This window comes from Mirounga leonina, unplaced genomic scaffold (genome assembly GCF_011800145.1).
Source record: "Mirounga leonina isolate KUSES-001 unplaced genomic scaffold, KU_Mleo_1.0 Mir_151, whole genome shotgun sequence".
NCBI lineage: Eukaryota > Metazoa > Chordata > Mammalia > Carnivora > Phocidae > Mirounga > Mirounga leonina.
In genome coordinates, this window is record NW_023270377.1 from 80,289,559 (window position 1) to 80,308,636 (window position 19,078).

At 35.6% G+C, this 19,078-nt stretch overlaps 1 protein-coding gene across 3 annotated transcripts in view; it reads left to right on the top strand.

The window, feature by feature from the left end:
* The window catches only part of ORC4 (origin recognition complex subunit 4), a 96,250-nt gene that overhangs the window by 73,425 nt on the left and 3,747 nt on the right, over positions 1 to 19,078 (top strand). For all 3 annotated transcript variants that reach the window (XM_035008081.1, XM_035008079.1, XM_035008080.1), the window contains exons 9-13: positions 118 to 291; positions 7,471 to 7,557; positions 16,455 to 16,563; positions 17,443 to 17,538; positions 17,621 to 17,688. In XM_035008081.1, coding sequence (XP_034863972.1) covers positions 118 to 291; positions 7,471 to 7,557; positions 16,455 to 16,563; positions 17,443 to 17,538; positions 17,621 to 17,688 — 534 coding nt within the window. The remainder of the gene's footprint in view (positions 1 to 117; positions 292 to 7,470; positions 7,558 to 16,454; positions 16,564 to 17,442; positions 17,539 to 17,620; positions 17,689 to 19,078) is intronic.

A 19,078-nucleotide genomic window follows, 5' to 3' on the forward strand; every position in this document is an offset into this window, starting at 1 on the left:
TTTATAGGGTAAGCATTGTTAATTAATAGTGATAGTTCAGATATGTATACCTCTAATATTGGTATGTTTTTTTCTTTTTAAACATGCATCTTATATGGATTTTTGTTTGTTTTTAAGGATATTTTGGAACTCTTAGAAAAAAGAGTGAAGTCACGATTTTCTCACCGGCAGATACATTTAATGAATTCATTTGGTTTTCCACAGTATCTTAAAATATTTAAAGAACAATTATCTCTACCTGCAGAATTTCCAGACAAGATCTTCACTGAGAAGTGGAATGAGAATGTTCAGGTAACTTGGAACGGAGGCAATAATCTTTAAATAATTTTTGTGCCTTGCTATACCACTGAAAGCTTATAAAAACCTACAAATTTAAACAAATTTGTAAATTAGCACAAAGATTCTAGTGTTATTATAGCATAAAACTGCATTAATACGAATTACACACTTTTTTGTGTTATTTTCTTTTAAAAGACATTTGAAATGTCATATCCTAAATTTTTTCTCTCAAAAGAACTTTAATGAGATTTTTGTTCTGTTTCAATCTGGCTTATATTTTAGGTTATTCTGTTAATATTTAGAATATTATAAAAATATTATTTTCATTATTTACAAGTTTAGCAATATTTTAGCTTGGTGGTTCGTACCTAACAATCCAGTATGGATTTTTTCCCCCTCTAATTCTCCTACAATTTCAGCTTTTATCTCATTGGGTCTTTTAAGTCAAACTAGGTTTGGCACCTCTGGTTGTATGTCTAAATTGGTGAATCTCATCTTGTAGTCTCTGGAGCCCTCAGGGTCTTCCACCCCGGCACACTCGCATGTTGATTTAAAGGTTTACTAAAACCTTGTGGACTCTGTAAATTTATCTATGCTTAAATTGAATAGCCTAACATATATAGGCTATTGTCATACCAACTCAACATACTAGCATCAGTTTATCTTATGCTGTCAAGAATTTTCAGTTGGCAGGGAGAAGGGAGAGAGTATATGTGTGGGAGTGTGTTTAATAGCACAATTGAAAAACAGTGTTGTTGAATAAATCCCACATGGTAGAATCTTTCAGAAATATGGGTCTTCTGAAAGTAGAAAATAATTTAGAGTCCTTGGTTTTGAAAGAATTGGGAAAAACTGGTCTATGATATTAAATACTGATGAGGATGATTAGATCTTTGGATAATTAAAGTTGCAAAGTCTGTATTCACTGGCTCTAAGAATATTGTTTTATGTCAAAGCAGTAATTATTAATTTTTTTTGTAGTTTCAAGTTTTTATTTAAATTCTAGTTGGTTAATACACAATGTAATATTAATTTTAGGTGTCGTATCCAGCAGTTTATCACTAACATACAACTCACGGTGCTCATCACAAGTGCCTTCCTTAATATCCACCACCCATTTAACTCAACCCCTTCCTACCTCCCCTCCAGCAACCCTCAGTTTGTTCTCTATAGTTAAGAGTCTGGAGGCACCTGGGTGCCTCAGTTGGTTAAGTGTCCAACTTGGTTTTGGCGTAGGTCATAATCTTGCAGTCATGAGATCGATTCCTGCATCAGGTTCTGTGCTCAGCACAGAGTCTGTTTCATATTCTCTCTGCCTCTCCTCCCTCCCTCCCACTCACTCTCTCTCTTTCTCAAATAAATAAAATCTTAAAAAAAAAAAGAGTCTTTCCTGGTTTGCCTCTCTTTTTTTACCCCATGTTCATCTGTTTCATTTAAATTTCACTTAGTGAAATAGTATGGTATTTGTCTTTCTCTGACTGCCTTATTTCGCTTAGCATAATACTCTCTAGTTCCATCCACGTCGTTGCAAATGGCAGTATTTCATTCTTTTTTATGGCTAATTAATATTCTGTTGTATATACATACCATGACTTCTTTATCCATTTATCTATTGATGGACATTTGGGCTCTTTCCGTTATTTGGCTTATGTTAATAATGAATTCAAAAAATGGATAAAAGACCTGTGAGACAGGAAATCATCAGAATCCTAGAGGAGAACATGGGCAGCAACCTCTTTGACCTTGGCCATAGCAACTTCTTACTAGATAAATCTCCTGAGGCAAGGGAAACAAAAGCAGAAATGAACTATTGGGACTTCATCAAGATAAAAAGCTTCAGGTGCCTGGGTGGCTCAGTTGGTTAAGCGACTGCCTTCGGCCCAGGTCATGATCCTGGAGTACCAGGATCGAGTCCTGCATCAGGCTCCCTGCTCAGCAGGGAGTCTCCTTCTCCCTCTGACCCTCCCCCCTCTCATGCTCTCTATCTCATTCTCTCTCTCAAATAAATAAATAAAATCTTAAAAGAAAAAAATTTGTTAAAATAAAACTTCTGCACAGCAAGGGGAACAGTCAAGAAAACTAAAAGGCAACCTTCAGAATAGAAGAAGATATTTGCAAATGACATATCTGATAAAGGGTTAGTATCCAAAATATATTAAGAACTTATCAAACTCAACACCCAAGAAACAAATAATGTAGTTAAAAAATGGGCAGAAGACATGAATAGACATTTTTCCAAAGAAGATATACAGATGGCTAATGGACACATGAAAAGATGCTCAACATCACTTATCAGGGAAATACAAATCACAACTACAATGAGATATCACATCACACCTGTCAGAATGGCTAAAATTAACACAGGAAACAACAGATGTTGGTGAGGATGTGGAGAAAGGGGAACCCTCCTACACTATTGCTGGGAATTGAAACTGGTACAGCCACTGTGGAAAACAGTAAGGAGGTTACTCACAAAGTTAAAAATAGAACTACCCTACGATCCAGCAACTGTACTAGTAGGTATTTACCCAAAGGATATACAAATACTGATTTGAAAAGCAGTCATGATTTTAATCTTAAATATCAATACCAAATTAAAAGTGAGAACTTTGCATTTATTTTGTTCTTAAACAATTTTTTATTTTTTCCCAGCTTTGTTGAGGTATAATTGACAAAAGTTATATATGTTTCAGGGTACAACTTGATGTTTTGATATACATGTATATCATGAAATACCACAATGAAGCTATTCAACTCATCCATCACCTCAGTAGTTACCGTTTTCTTTCTTGTTTTTCTTTTTTCTTTTGTGGGAAGAGGTGAGATCTCTTGTTTTTCTTTTTTTCTTTTGTGGGAAGAGGTGAGAATACTTATGAGCTGTCTTCTGAGCAAATTTCAAGTGTACAATACTGTATTGTTAACCATAGTCACATTTTTACTGTTGTTATACTCCAAAATTTACTCATCTTGCATAACTAAAACTTGATTCGTTTTGATTATAAAATATAGTCTGCTCATCTAAGCATTACTAATTTTGTCACTTTTCATTTTTTTAAATTAAAAGTTCACTGAACAAGGGAACACCTGGCTGGCTTAGTCGGAAGAGCATGCAACTCTTGATCTTGGCATTGTGGTTTCAAGCCTCACATTGAGTGTAGAGATTACTGAAAGTTCACTGATCAAAATTTAATCAGTGTATAAGAATACATGGTAAAACGTACAAGTTTCCCTTATATCCATTCCCATTCTACTTCCTTATACTACACTACAGAGTAATTATTTGATTTATAGCGTTTCAAACATATATATACTGAAGTTGTTTTTACAAAGAGAGTTCAAACTTTGCATATTGTTCTGATTGACAGTTTTGTATTATTTTGTAGTGTAACTATACAGAATTGAATGGAAAAATGGTTATCCTTAAAATTCAGAGATTGTGCTGTGATACAATTAGGTGTGGGTTTTTCCTTTTCCCCTTCTCCCCAGATTAATCCTGTCTGGGACTCAGATATTTGTTAGCCCAGGGAAGTTTTTTTGATACTCCATCTTATTATAAGATTCTGTTCTTTAAGAAACCTTTATATTTGGTACCCCCACATTGTCCCTTTCCTTACCTAGGTCTGGAGTGGAACAAGCTCTGCATCTTTGGCCTCTGAATCCACTTTTCAGTGCTTTACAGACTTTTACCTTCTTCAGTTCCTGAAGTGATTATCTTGTTACAACAGTATTTTTTTCTGACTTCTTTAGAGATCCAAGTTCAGTCTTTCATAGTATTTAAATGTCTTTGCTTTGCCAGGACTCTTTATTTCTGTCCCTGCTCCCTTTCTTTTCCTAAGATGACTACATAGCCCAGGTTATACAGTGCTGGTACCAATCTTTCTGTCCTTCACAGAATATTGCATTCTCTGCAACCAAGTGGGTATATAAAGGAGTTAGATGAAAGGGATAACTGGTGAAGCATAATTCTGGATGACTTGGAAAATGGTAACCATTCAGCAGGAGGGTGGCTAGCCCTTAGGTTTTTGGTCCTTTTTTGCTGATCCTGTATCACTGAATTTAGGGGCAGATGGTAGAAATGAATGTGAGCACTATCCTTTTGTTTTTTGGGGTTTTTTGTTTGTTTCTTTCTTTGTTTTACAATATTGCAGTTCTTTTATAATGTAGAAGTAATACCACTGGAGTTTGTGTCTTAGTTCTAGTATTTTGTTCCCTGTATCATCATCCTCATTTGCCACTTCCCTTTGGTATGCTAATGGATGTGCTTCACTTGGAATATATGTCAGCACCATGGCCAGAAGCCTTGCCCAGGAAAGTGGGGGTTGCTTTGAGGGAGCTATCCTTTCTCTCAGTACTGACTACCCAGCAAGTTTTTCTGATCCCAGGTTTAAAAAAACAACAAACAAAAAACAATGGTATAGATAACAGGTCGCCTATGGAATCTCATCCAAGAAGTATCTTCAGGATATGGTTGAACCTGGACATCCTGTCTAACTTGAATGTTTTAGCCATACCTCAAATAAGTCAAGTAAGTTAAGCAGAGTAAACACCATCCCAGCATGGCAGTATAAGGAGAAATCCCTGAATGAAAGAGCATTTTAAAGGATCATAACTAATTCTCCTCAAAGGAAATTCTCCCAAAGTACTATAGCTAAGTTCAAGGAACATTTATCTACTGTCATAACCTTCCCTTTAGTTAACAGAAGGTGAGAAGATTGAGCAGGAACTGACTAGGAGATTTAGTACATATACTGCTGCCACTAAGTTATCCCTGGAGCATCATGAGTTCTGAGGTACCAGTGAAACTCTGTTACATTCTGCTTAGAATCTGCCTGTGAAGAGGGCACCAGCCAAGCAAACTGTACAATTAGTACAATAAGAACTTGTTTCTGCAGCTGCTACTCATGTGTTCATCAGTGAAAAGTTAATGTTTCAGCTTCCTTGAATAACAGGGGAGGTCTGCATTGTTTCTGGGAATTTCCCCATGTTCCTATAAGGGGTGATGTCAGTCAGTGATTCTGTGTCTTTATTTCCCTTGCATCATTTCCTGAGCCAACTATAAGGGAGCTTTCAATACAGAGAAATAAGAAATTCATTAGTGTTTCAAAACCCAAGATCTAATATCTTCAATGACTATCATAGTTAAATATAATAGACATCCAAAGAGTTGTGGGTTTTTTTTATAATAGCCTTATATCTCCAAGTAGTTTATAGTGTTGGAATCAAGGTGAAAGTGTATTAAGAGATTTTTTTTTTGTTAGAGATTTTTATTTATTTATTTGAGAGAGCGAGAATGAGAGAGAGTACATGAGAGGGGGGAGGGTCAGAGGGAGAAGCAGACCCCCCGCTGAGCAGGGAGCCCGATGCGGGACTTGATCCCGGGACTCCAGGATCATGACCTGAGCCGAAGGCAGTTGCTTAACCAACTGAGCCACCCAGGCGCCCAAGAGATTTTTTTTAATGGCTCACATACAGATCTTCTAGACTTCTTTTTAAAGCACATTAAGTAATTATGGAAGCAAGAAGGTGATAGCTTTCAGAAATACGGGGAGTTGGATTCAGACCTCTAAAAATACAAGAAAAAAGACAGAGAGTATAGGTTAGCCCTTTGAAGCATCGTGTAGAAGAAAAGCAATTAACTAACTGTTCTTAAAAATAATTGAATTCTTAGGGAGAAAATTTCTTTTATCAATATTTTTGTTCCAGGTGATTTTTTTTTTATAGTTTTAGTTTTAACAGGACTACAGTTAATTCCCAGAAGTTTTTTATGTGTATTACTTTGCTTTATTATTTTGTGTTCATTTTGTGTACTCTCAATAGTAACAGCAAGCAAATTGTTACAGTCAAAGAGAATACTGAAAAGAATGACAAGGGAATAGGGACTATAACTAGGAAAATGTATTTATTGAGAGCATAAAACTTTATTCCATTATACTGAACTTATTCTTGAATCTGGATCTACTTACAGTAGAGGTATGAGATATAACAGTTTTACCTCTAGAAAATAAGGTTTCCTGGGTTTTTTGTTTGTTTTAAAAAAAGAATCCTTATTCCTTACAGATGATTTTTGAAAATTTATGTCAATCTTGCCCAGGCTGTTTTTGGCTCTGCCAGCTGTGAGTTTACTCTCCTTACATCAAATTTTTTCTTTAATGCCAAATGTACCTTACTTTTCATTAATTCTAATTCACTACAATCACAATTGCTTTTTCAAAGGACCTTATTGATATCCACATTTCCAAAGTGATTAGTTTCTTCTCAAAATATATTTTAGTTTAATTATACTAAGTAATTTACATTGTTGATCACTACTTCCTTCTTAAAGTTTTCTTCCCTTGGTTTAATTGCTCTCTCTTGGATTATTTTCCAGTCTTCAGTATCTTTCTCAGTCTCTTTGCTCTTTTTCCATTTAGTTCTTAAATATTGATAACCAAGTTTCACTTCTTGACCACATTTCACTCTTCATTCATCCTGGGATGTTCTGTCCCCAAAATATCATTTCTGATTTTTTTCTTCCCTCTCTCAAGCCCTTGCTTCTCCACACATCACCATTTGACTCTCCATCAGACCATGTCTCCTATAAATGTCTTAATTCTCTATTCACACTATTAATTCAGACCCTTTTTGTCTCTTATATGGACAATTGCAATGGCCCACAATTAGGTTTTTCTGTCCTTGTCCTTCCATGAAATCGCTTTGCCAATAACTGAAACTCAGGGTTACATGACTACTCATTTTCTGTCAGTATGCCACGATCTTCCTTCATTGCTCCTGCTGTTCCCTATAACTGGAATACTCTTTCTTTTTACCTTATTGACTCATATAGTTTAAGCATTCTTTGTATTGCTTTACCTTGTGTTCCCCGATATAGTAACTCTTATTCTCTCTTATGTTTTGTGCTGAGTTTTGATCATCCCACTGGTATGACTGTATAGTTTCCCTTTTTAGATCAGTAAGTTTGGGGTAGCAGGTATTATGTTTTGTTTTTGTGTATTTTAATTAACATAAAGGGATAAGAAGAAAATTAATAGACTGGAAATTTCATTTTGATTTTTGTATTCTACAAAATAAAACCAACACCTATTTAATAATGAATGAATATCAGAGTTAATGAGGTACACCAATAGTGAGGCACATTGTAGTTTTTAAACTGCCTTGTTCCTTATCTGTTTTGATTTTTTTTTTTTTCTCTAGTGTCTCACAGAAGATAGAAGTGTGCGAGAAGTACTACAAAAGCATTTCAATGTCAGCAAAAACCTGCGGTCATTACACATGCTATTGGTTTGTATTCATTTTATTTTTACACTCATTTTATTTCACCAGGTAATTGTATTTTGATGGGAATTGATTAAACTTACAGATAAATTTTGGGAGAATTACCATGATTACTACATCAAATCTTCCAATCTGGAATAAGGTACATTTCTCCTTTTATTTAGTTTTTCTTTGATTTGTTTAATCATCATTTTATAATTTTTACCACACAGATTTTGTGTATGTTTAAAGTGTATATCTAAGTATTTAATTTTCTTTGGAACTGATATTTTGTAAATACCATATTTAAATGATATCTTGTTTTTAATTATGTTTTCAACATGCTCATTGTTAGTATATAGAAATTTGTTTATTTCTAATGGTAAGTTTATGTCTAATGGTATAGTAAATGTCTGCGACTATTAAAATTTATGGCTGCTAGTAGTGTAAATATGTCTAGGTACTGTGGCAAATTAGATTTCTAGAGAAACTCAGATGCACAAGAAGACATGTACAAGATTATTTGCAGCAGCCTTGTTTATAATTGCCAAAAAAGGGAAATGACAGATATCGATCAATAAGGGAAAGAATAATTAAGTTGTGAGTATACATAAAGGAATATAATACAATAGAAAAAATGAATGAACTAGAAGTGATACCTCAATATGATAAATTCTCAGAATACATGTTCAGTGAAGAGAGAGTTGTAGAAGTACAATATGGTATTTATATAAAATTTGGAAATTACTCTCTGTTGTCTAGGAATATATACATACGTAGTAGAAGTGTAACAACATGGCTTTTTGTATGAAGAAGAGTAGAGAATCCAACTAGGGGAAGAAATAGATCCTATAAGATTATATTTTGTAAGCTGAGGAAGTAGTTGTAGATATCCAGTACAGTATTATCTTGCCTTTTTATGTAAGAAGCATTTTACAGTAAAAGGAAAGAGTAAGAGAAGGAGTTACTGTGTATCAGGTCTCTCCCAGTAGGGGAATGAAGGAAAAGGATTTCCAAACTCTTCTGTTCAACTCAGGACCCTGGGCCCTGGTTTGCCTGGGAGATTTATACTTAGTATAAATATTTCTTCAATTTTACATGGTACTTAATTACACCTAAGAAATTACTCATTTTTTAGCTGGAATTCAAATTTAACCAAATATCATACATTTTCATCTGCTAACTCTGCTTACCCTATTTAATGACTAAATTTAAGTGTTACGAAAATTACACTTAAAGAAATCTTCAAATGGTTGGAAAGGCAACTAGCTACATGAGGTATAATTTGGTTTTTAATTTTTTTCTATTATGTACAGTTGAATATAAAGTAGGTAACTTCTATCACTTAACACTAACCTGAACTGGTTAATTGTTCAGTAACAATTAGTAAAAAAGCTTATACAAGTCACAGGTCTGCCTTTTTGGTTTGGTCTAGGGCTTTGAATAATAGTGTTTTTGTTTTATTAATTGAAGTACAGTTGACACACAATATATGTTAGTTTCAGTCATACCGGCATAGTGACTTGACATTTTTATACATTACAAAATGATCACCACGGTAAGTATAGTCACCCTATGTCACCTTACAAAGTTATTTCAGTGTAATTGACTATATTCTCTCTGCTATACTTTACATCCCTGAGACTGACTTATTTTAAAACTCGAAGTTTGTATTTCTTGATCCCTTTCACCTATTTCACCCATCTCTTTACCCCTCTCCCCTCTGGCAACCATGAGTTTGTTCTCTGTGTTTACAAATCTGTTTTTGTTTTATTTTTAGATTCCACATGTAAGTAAAATCATATGGTATTTGTCATTTTCTGTCAGACTTATTTCACTTAGCATGATACCCTCTCGGTCCATCCATGTTGTCATGGATGGAAAGATTTTCTTTTTTTTATGTCTGAGTAATACTCCATTGTGTATGTATGTGTGTATTATCTTCTTTATCCATTCACCTGTTGATGGACAAGTAGATTGCTTCCATATCTTGGCTGTTGTAAATTTTATGCTGTAATGAACATAAAGGTACAAATAATCTTTTCGAGTTAGTGTTTTTGTTTTCCACGAGTAAATACCCAGAAATGGAATTGCTGGGTTGTACAGTAGTTCCATTTTTAGCTTTTTGAGTAATCTCCCTACTATTTTCCATACTGGCTGTACCAATTTATATTCCCAAAACAGCAGGAGGGTTTCTTTTTCTCCACATCCTCGTAACACTTGTTGTGTTTACCTTTTTTAATACTAGCCATTCTGACAGGTGTGAGGTAATCTAATTATGATTTTGATTTGCCTTACCCTGATGATGAGTGAGGTTGAACATTTTTTCATGTGTCTCTTGGCCATCTGTATGTCTTTGGAAGTGCCCGTTCAGCTCCTTGCCCATTTTTTAATCCAACTGTTTCAGGTTTTGATAATGAGTTCTATGAGTTCTTTATATATTTTGGATATTAATCTCAATCAGATATATTTGCAAATATGGGAGAAGTCATTAGATTGACTTTTTGTTTTGTTGATGGTTCCCTTTACCGTGCAAAAGTATTTTAGTATTTGTAGTCTCAATTGTTTATTTTTTGTTGTCCTCACGTGTAGAGACAGTTACAAAAAAATATTGCTGAGACAGATATCCAAGAGTTTACTGACCAGTGTTTTGTTTTTGCTTAAAGAGTTTTATGGTTTCAGGCCTTAATTTAGGTCTTTAATCCATTTGGGGTTTGTTTTTATATATGGTATAAGAAAGTGGTCCAGTGTCATTCTTCAGCATATAGCTGTCCAGTTTTCCCAACACCATTTATTGAAGACCATCTTTTCCCCATTATATATTCTTGCCCTTTTTGTCATAGATTAATTGACCATAAATGTGTGGCTTTATTTTTGGTTTTACTCTTCTATTCCATTGATCTATGTGTCTATTTCCATGCCATAACATACTGTTTTGATTGCTATAGCTTTGTAGTATAGATAATCTGGGAATGTGCTACTACCAGCTTCGTTCTTCTTTCTGAAGATCACTTTGGCTTTTCCAGGGTCCTTTGTGGTTTCATACAAATTTTAGGATTATTTGTTCTAGTTCTGTGGAAAATGCTGCATTTAATTTATAGATTACGTGGGTAGAACAGACATAAACAATGTTAGTTCTTCCAGTCCATAAGCATGGTATATTTTTCCATTTATTTGTGTCACCCTCAATTTCTTTAATCAGTGTTTTAATAGGTTTTAGAAGAAAGGTTTTTCACCTCATTGGTTGGTTAAATTTATTTCTAGGGATTTTATTCTTTTTGATGCAGTTGTAAATAGGATTGTTTTCTTAATTTCTCTTTCTGCTAGTTTATTAATATACACAGCAGGTTTCTATGTATTAACTTTGTGTCCTGCAACTTTACCTGAAGTATTTGTTAGTTCTAATGATTTTTTGGTGACGTCTTTAGGATTTCCTATCCTAATATTATGTCATCTGCAAATAGTGACAGTTTTACCTCTCCTTAACCACTTTGGGTGCCTTTTATTTCTTGTCTGATTGCTGCAGTTAGGACTTCCAGTAGCATGCTGATTAAAACTGTGAGAGTCAGCATCCTTGTCTTGTTCCTGATCTTTAAGGAAAAGTTTTCAGCTTTTATGATGTTGGCTGTGGGTTTTCATGTATGGATGGCCTTTATTGTGTTGAGGTATGTTCCCTCTATATAACTTTGTTAAGTGCTTTTATCATGAGTGGATATTGAATTTTGCCAAGCTTTTCTGCATCTGTTGTGATGATTATATGATTTTTATGCTTCAATTTGTTAATGTGGTGCATCATATTGATTGATTTGTGGATCTTGAACCATCGTTGCATCCCTGGAATAAATCCTGCTTGATCATGATGAATGATCCTTTTAATGTATTGTATTCAGTTTGATTGGGAATATTGGCCTGTAATTTTCTGTTTTTGTAGTGGTTTTGGTATCAGGCTAATGCTGGCCTCGTAGCCATTCCTTCCTCTTCAGTTTTTTGGAATTGTTTGAGAAGTATAGGTATTAACTCTTTGAATGTTTGGGAGAATTCACCTGTGAAGCCATCTGGTTCTAGAATTTTATTTCTTGGGAGTTTTTATTTTTATTATTTTTTAAAGATTTATTTGTTTGAGAGAGAGAGGGTACCAAGCACGAATGGGAGGGGCAGAGGGAGAGAGGATCTCAAGTGGACTCCGTGTGGGTGGGGAGCATGACACGGGGCTTGATCTCAGGACCTTAAGATCACAACCGGAGTGGAAACCAAGAGTAGGACAGACGCTTAATCCACTACACCACCCAGGCACCCTGTGGGAGTTTTTAAGTTATTGTTTTAATTTTGTTACTAGTATCCGGATTTTCTGTTTCTTCCTGATTCAGTTTTGGAAGATTGTATATTTCTAGGAATTTATCCATTTCTTCTAGGTTGTCCAATTTGTTGGTATATAAATTTTCATAGTAGTCTCTTATATCTTATAATCCTTTGTATTTCTGTTGTGTCAGTTGTAACTTCTCTTTTATTTCTGATTTTGAGTCCTGTTTTTATCTTGATGAATCTGTCTAAAGGTTTGTCAGGTTTGTTTATCCTTTCAAACAATCAGCTCTTAGTTTCACTGATGTTTTTTCTGATTTTGTTTTTTTTTTTAAATCTCTCTTTCATTTGTTTTCACTCTGATCTTTACTACTTCCTCCCTTGTACTGGCTTTAGGCTTTGTTCTTCTTTTTCTAGTTCTTCTGAATGTAACATTAGATTCTTACCTTGAGATTTTTCTTGTGTCTTGAGGTAAGCCTGTATTACTATAAACTTCCCTCTTCAAACTGCTTTTGCTCTATCCCAGAGATTTTGGAACACTGTATTAACATTCTCATTTGCCTCCATGTAGTTTTCTATTATCTCTTTGATTTCTTTGTTGACTCATTATGTTGTTTAGTCTCCATGTGTTTGGGTTTTTTTCCAGTTTTCTTTTCTTGTGAATAATTTCCTGTTTCATACTATTGTGCTCAAAAAAGATGCTTGATACAATTTCAATCTTACTAAATTTATTGAGACTTGTTTTCTGGCGTAACATGTAACCTGTCCTGGAGAATGTTCCACATACACTTGACAAGAATGTGTTTGGTGCTGTTTTTGGATGGAATGATCTGTATATATCTGCTGAATCCATTTGGCTAGTCTGTTAAGGCCAGTGTTTCCTTATTGATTTTCTGACTGGATGATCTGTCCATTGATGTAAGAGTTGTTAAATTATAACATGTAATTATAATTATAAAATTATGGTATTACGGTCAATTTCTCCCTTTGTGTCTGTTAATATTTGCTTTATATATTTAGGTGCTTCTGTGTTGGGTGGATTATATTTACAGTTGTTATATTCTCTTATTGGATTGATCCCCTTATCATTGTATGATCTTCTTGTGTCTTATCACAGTCCTTGTCTTTTTTTTTCTTTTCATTTTTTTAAATTTTATTATGTTATGTTAATCACCACACATTACATCATTAGTTTTTGATGTAGTGTTCCATGATTCATTGTTTGCATATAACACCCAGTGCCCCATTCAATACATGCCCTCTTTAATACCCATCACCAGGCTAACCCATCCCCCCCAGCCCCCTCCCCTCTAGAACCCTCAGTCCTTGTCTTTTTTAAGGTGTGTTTTGTCTATATACATTGCTACCCTGGCCTTCCCCGCGCCTCCCCCATTTGCATGGAATATCTTTTTCCATCCCTTCACTTTCAGTGTGTATATATACTTAGGTCTGAAGTGAGTCTTGTGTAGGCAGCATATAGATGGGTCTTGTTTTTTTAATCTTTTCAGTAACCCTATGCCTTTTGATTGGAGCACTTAGTCCATTGACATTAAAAGTGGTTTTTGTTAGGTATGTACTTACTGCACTTTCATTGTTTTCTGGTTGTTTTTATAGTTCTTTTCTGTTCCTTTCTTCTCTTGCTCTCTTCCCTTGTGACTTTATTTAGTATTATGTTTGGATTCCTTTCTCTTTATTTTTTGTGTATCTATTTTAAGTTGTTGGTTTGTGATTACCGTGAGGTTTATATATATAACACTGTATGTTAGCAGTCTATTTTAAGTTGGTAGTTGCTTAAATTCAAAAGCATTTTAGGGGTGCCTGGGTGGCTCAGTCCAGGGTCCAACTCTTGATCTTGTCTCAGGTCTCAGTCTCTGGGTTGTGACTTCAGACCCCATGCTAGGTATGGATCCTACATAAGAAACAAACAAAAAAAGCATTTTAAAAGCACTAATGTTTACTCTCCTCCCACTCTCACATTTTATGTATTAGATTGCATGTTTTACATATTTTTATTTAGTATATGCCTTAACTAATCATAGATACAGTTGATTTTATTACTCTTTAATCTTCCTACAAGCTTTATAATTGATTGCTCTCCTCCCTTTACTATATGTTTGCTTTTACCGGTGAAACTGTTTCTTTCATAATTTTTAAATTTCCTCTTAGGGCCTTTTCTTTTTTGCTTAAAGAGTTCTTTTAACATTTCTTGTAAGGCTGGTTCAGTGGTAATGAATTCCTTTATCTTAGAAACTTTTTCTCTCTCCTTCAATTCTGAATGATAATTTTGCTTTGTAGAATATTCTTGGTTGTAGGTTTTTTCCTTTCAGCACTTTGAATATTCTGTCTTGTTGTAGACCTCTTTGGATTCATCTTCTTTGGGGTTTTCTGTACTTCCTTTCTTGGACCTCGATGTCTGTTTCCTTCCCCAGGTTAGGGAAATTTTCAGCTATCATTTCTTCAAATAAGTTTCCTGCCCCTTACTCTCTTTCTTCTTCTTCTGGGACCCCTTATATAATGTGAATGTCAGTATGCTTGATGTTGTCCTAGTGGTCCCTTAACATATCCTCATTTTTTAAAATTCTTTTTCCTATTTGCTATACAGCTTGGGTCCTTTCCATTACCTTGTCTTCCAGATTGCTGATCATTCTTCTGCATCTTTTAATCTGTTGTTCATTTCAGTTATTGTATTCTTCAGCTGTGATTGATTCTTTTTTCTATTTCTTGTCTCTTTTTTGAAGTTCTCACTAAGTTCATCCACACGTCTCCGAAGTGGTGATTTGATGATTATCTTTATGACAGTTATTTTGACATCTTTATCAGACAGATTGTTTAAATAACTCCATTGTTTAGTTCTTTTTCTGAAGTTTTGTCTTTTTTCATTTGGAACATACTCTTCTGTCTCCTTATTTTGTCTGACTCTGTGTTTGTTTATATTAGGTAGCTCCGTCTCCCGGTCTTGAAAGTAGCGGCTTTATATAGAGGGCATCCTCTGGAGCCCAGAAGTACAGTCTTTCAGGTCACTAGAACCTGGAGCTTCAGGGCTGTTTCATGTGGGCTGCTTGCACCTCTCTTTTGTCACTGGGCCACTACTGCTGAAGTTACACTTGTCGGGGCTGGTTCCTGGCCCAAATGGTGGCAATGCCTCACCACAACTACTGCAGACACACCAGTATGTGGAGCTGGCCCAGCCCAGGTGGCTGAGAAGCCCAGCTGCAGCCACTGAGGGCAGGTGGGTGGGGCAGTCCCTCTGGCTCATTGTGGGATCCCACCATGACTCTTGTGTGCTTGCTGGTGGGTGGGGTTGGCCCCCCTTTCCTTGGGTAGGACTTACTTGGAAGGGGTACCTACCAGGTGGGTGATTCGTATGGTGCAGTTCCACAGGGGAATGCCCCTGGTGTGGATAGTGGTGCTAACAAGGTAGATGGATAGTGTCACAACTGGCTCTTCCAAGCATCTAACTAGGTTGGCTGAAGGAAAACGAGAATATTGCTGCCAGTGCTTCCATTCCCAAAGAAAGCTCCTACAGATCCCTGTCCCTCCAGCACTATGTATACCTTAAATTAGTATACTTTATGTATGGCCCAGGTGTTTTTGAAACTTAAGCCTCTGAGCAATTGAAATTTTTTTTTTTAAAGATTTTATTTATTTATTTGAGAGAGAGAATGAGAAAGAGAGAGCATGAGAGGGGGGAGGGTCAGAGGGAGAAACAGATTCCCCGCTGAGCAGGGAGCCCGATGTGGGACTCGATCCCGGGACTCCAGGATCATGACCTGAGCTGAAGGCAGTCGCTTAACCAACTGAGCCACCCAGGCGCCCTGAACAATTGAAATTTTGTGTGGGCCCATAAGAATGGAGTCTCCATTTCCTGTAGTCCCTCTGGCTCTCCCAGATTTAAGCCCCACTGATTTTCAAAACCAGACATTATGGGGGCTCGTCTTCCTGGTGCAGATACCCAAGGCAGAGGGTTCCCAATGTAGGGTGTGAACCCCTCACTCCTCAGGAAGAACTGCCACACCTCCTGCTGCGGGTCGCTGCACTGGGTGTTTGGTTCCTACCCCAGCCACACATCTCTGGCTCTTTTTACCCTTCTCAGTGTAGCTTTTTAAAATATATTCCAGCTGTGCGTTCGTGCACGAGCAAACACACACACACACACACACACACACACTCCTCAGCTGCTGGTTTTCAGAGCGTTCTCAGAGTTGCTTTATATGTAGTTTCAATCTTGTGTCCATGGGAGGAAGTGAGCTCAGGTACTTCCCTACTCCATTTTCCCATGAAATCAAAATAACTTTTGAATAGCATTCTTACCTATTTTGGATCTCTTCTTGCTCTACTCCTTTTTAAGTGTTTTTCTTTTGAGAAATTGAAAATAAGATATGCAAGTGGGAAGAGGTAGAGAGAACAGCAAGAACTTTTTTTTTTATGCTTTACATTTATAGAGTTACATAGCATATGTATTGAAATACTATATTTTAATAGAGCCAAGTATCAGAATACCTTTCCCAAGTATTAATATTAACTCTTCCATAAGAATAGACTCCAAATGAAGAAATTTTGTTCAGTAATATCTCCAGAATGCCTAAGTAAACATGTAAATGTTTTTCTAATCCACATTTCCCTAGATGCTTGCTTTAAATCGTGTAACAACATCACACCCATTTATGACTGCAGCAGATGTGATGGAGGCAAACCAGTTGTGTAGCATGGACTCTAAAGCAAATATTGTACATGGTGAGAAGCCTGCTTAATTAGTTTTTTATAAGTTTAAGTTAATATAATGGAATTCTTTCAAAATTATACTTAACATTGGGTATAACACAAAATACTTTTATATCCATACATCCTTTAACTAAGCCCTGCAAAAGGTATTATCACTCCCATTTAAAGTGAAAGAATCTCGATGCTCTCCCTCCCTTGCTACATTGGAAATCCAGCTAAGACTTATATTGCAGGCATTCACATTGCATCAAGTGCTACTAAAGAGCCTTGGCACTGAAGGTTCACTATCCCTTTTAAGAATTTAATGAATTTTCTTCTCTCCAGAAAAAAAAAAAAAGATACAATTTCCAGGTGTTTAGGGTTTCTCTGAATAATCAAGGACCCTACGTGATTTAAAGTACATAATTGCAGGGGCGCCTGGGTGGCTCAGTCTAAACGTCTGCTTTTGGCTCAGGTCATGATCTCAGGGTCCTGGGATCGAGCCCTGGGTCAGGCTCCCTGCTCAGTGGGGGGTCTGCACCTCTCCGCCCCTCAAATAAATAAAATTTTAATAAATAAATACACAATTGCAGTGTCAGTTTATGTTTATTATGGGCCATGTGATAAGTGCTTGATAGTATTCTCTCTAATCCTTATAACATCTCTCTAAGCTTAAGAAGATTCTTAGTTTGCTTATATGAAAGCTAAGCCCAGGAAGGTGGAGCAGTTTGCTTAGGACTGTATAAGTAATAGTGACTGAAACACGTTTGAACCTGGGGGAGGCCTTGATCTCCTGCCACCCCTCAAAACCATGGTCTTTCACTTTATTATTCTATTTGGAGGACAGTTACTTCAATCTTATGGATCAGTAAGTTAACATACAACTCATAATTCGTTTTCCTTTTACTATAGGTCTGTCAGTCTTGGAAATCTGTCTTATAATAGCAATGAAACATTTAAATGACATCTATGAAGAGGAGCCCTTTAACTTTCAAATGGTCTATAATGGTGAGATGAGACTTTGGTTTCTTTCTGACTCTACCTCACTGCTTATTTGAGGGTGTTAATGTTGTTATTGCTTTCTGTCCAGAGTTTCAGAAGTTTGTTCAAAGGAAGGCCCATTCTGTTTATAATTTTGAGAAACCTGTTGTCATGAAGGTAAGATTTAAGTTCACTGTTATTTTTCTGCATACAGGTATGTTTTTACATCCAGTTTGATTGTATATATCATAGTTGAACTCTAATTTTGATACATTAGGTATTTATCATAGAAATTTTTTTTGCATAACAAATTATCTCAAAATGAAACATTTGAATAATTCTAAAGCAGTCAGGTATTTCCCAGTTTGTGGAAGTATACTGCCCTCTACTGTCTGTTTCTAGCACTGCATTGTGCAAAGAACTATACATTACAGTTCATCAATAAAATTCTGTCCCTGTATAACCCAAAGGTTGGCTTTATAATCTTAGCAGTAAAAAGATAAAAATGACAATATTAGCCATTAATAGAAACTAAAGGATAAAATATGGGCTAGTGAGGACATACAAAGTTTTATTAGGGATTGGTTAAGTCATGAGTTTTAAAACTTGAGGAACTTCATTAGCGTGTACCATTGTCCTTTAGAAATATGTGAGCCACATAGTGTAATACTGGATTTCCTAGTAGCAACAAAAAGTTAAAAAGGTGAAATTAACTTTAATGACAAATTTTATTTAACCTAATATACCAAAAACATTTTAGTCTATAATCAATACAGAAAATTATTGTGTTATACTTTATTTTGTTTTGTATTAAGTTTTTGAAATTTCATGTGTGTTTACACTTAAAGCGATCTTAATTCACTAAATATTCATTGGAAATACTTGTTCTTTAGATTTCATAAAATTTGTAGCTGAAGTAGATTTACATTTTGAATTATTCCAAACGAACTTAAAATTTTCTAATTGACTTGAGTATCAAATTTTACATTAAATTTAATAATTAATAAACAAATAAAATTAAAAATCAAGTTCCACGAATAGCAGTAGCCCTCTGTGGTCACCTTACTGGACAGTGCAGTTCTAGAGGACTTTATGGGGAAAAGCATCTCCTTCCCTCCCTCCTTCCTTCCTTTCTTTCCCTCCCTCCCTCCTTTCTTTCCTTCCCATCCTTCCTTCCCTCCTTTCTTTCCTTCCCTTCTTTATTTTTTTCCTGCCCTCCTTCCTTTCCTTCTTTTTCTTTCTTTCTCTCTTCCTTTCTTTCTTTCTAGCAATGGATCCATAAGTCCTTTATCACCCTTTATAGGCCTTAATGGTCAGAATTCTATTTCTTGTACCAAATTAAAAAATGTGAGTACAGAGCATCACCATTTCTTTAAAAGAACAGGGAATGTATTCAGCCTACTGGAGGTTGGTTTTTTCCTCTTCCTCATGTCCATGTCTGTCTGACAGTCATAGTTTGTGGAGGTTGTGAGTACGAAGGGTTACATGAACATTTAAATTCTTGTGAGTGATTTGTATTTTGTACCTGCTTGTTTCCGCATTTTAAATAAAGTATTTTGCTGCCTAG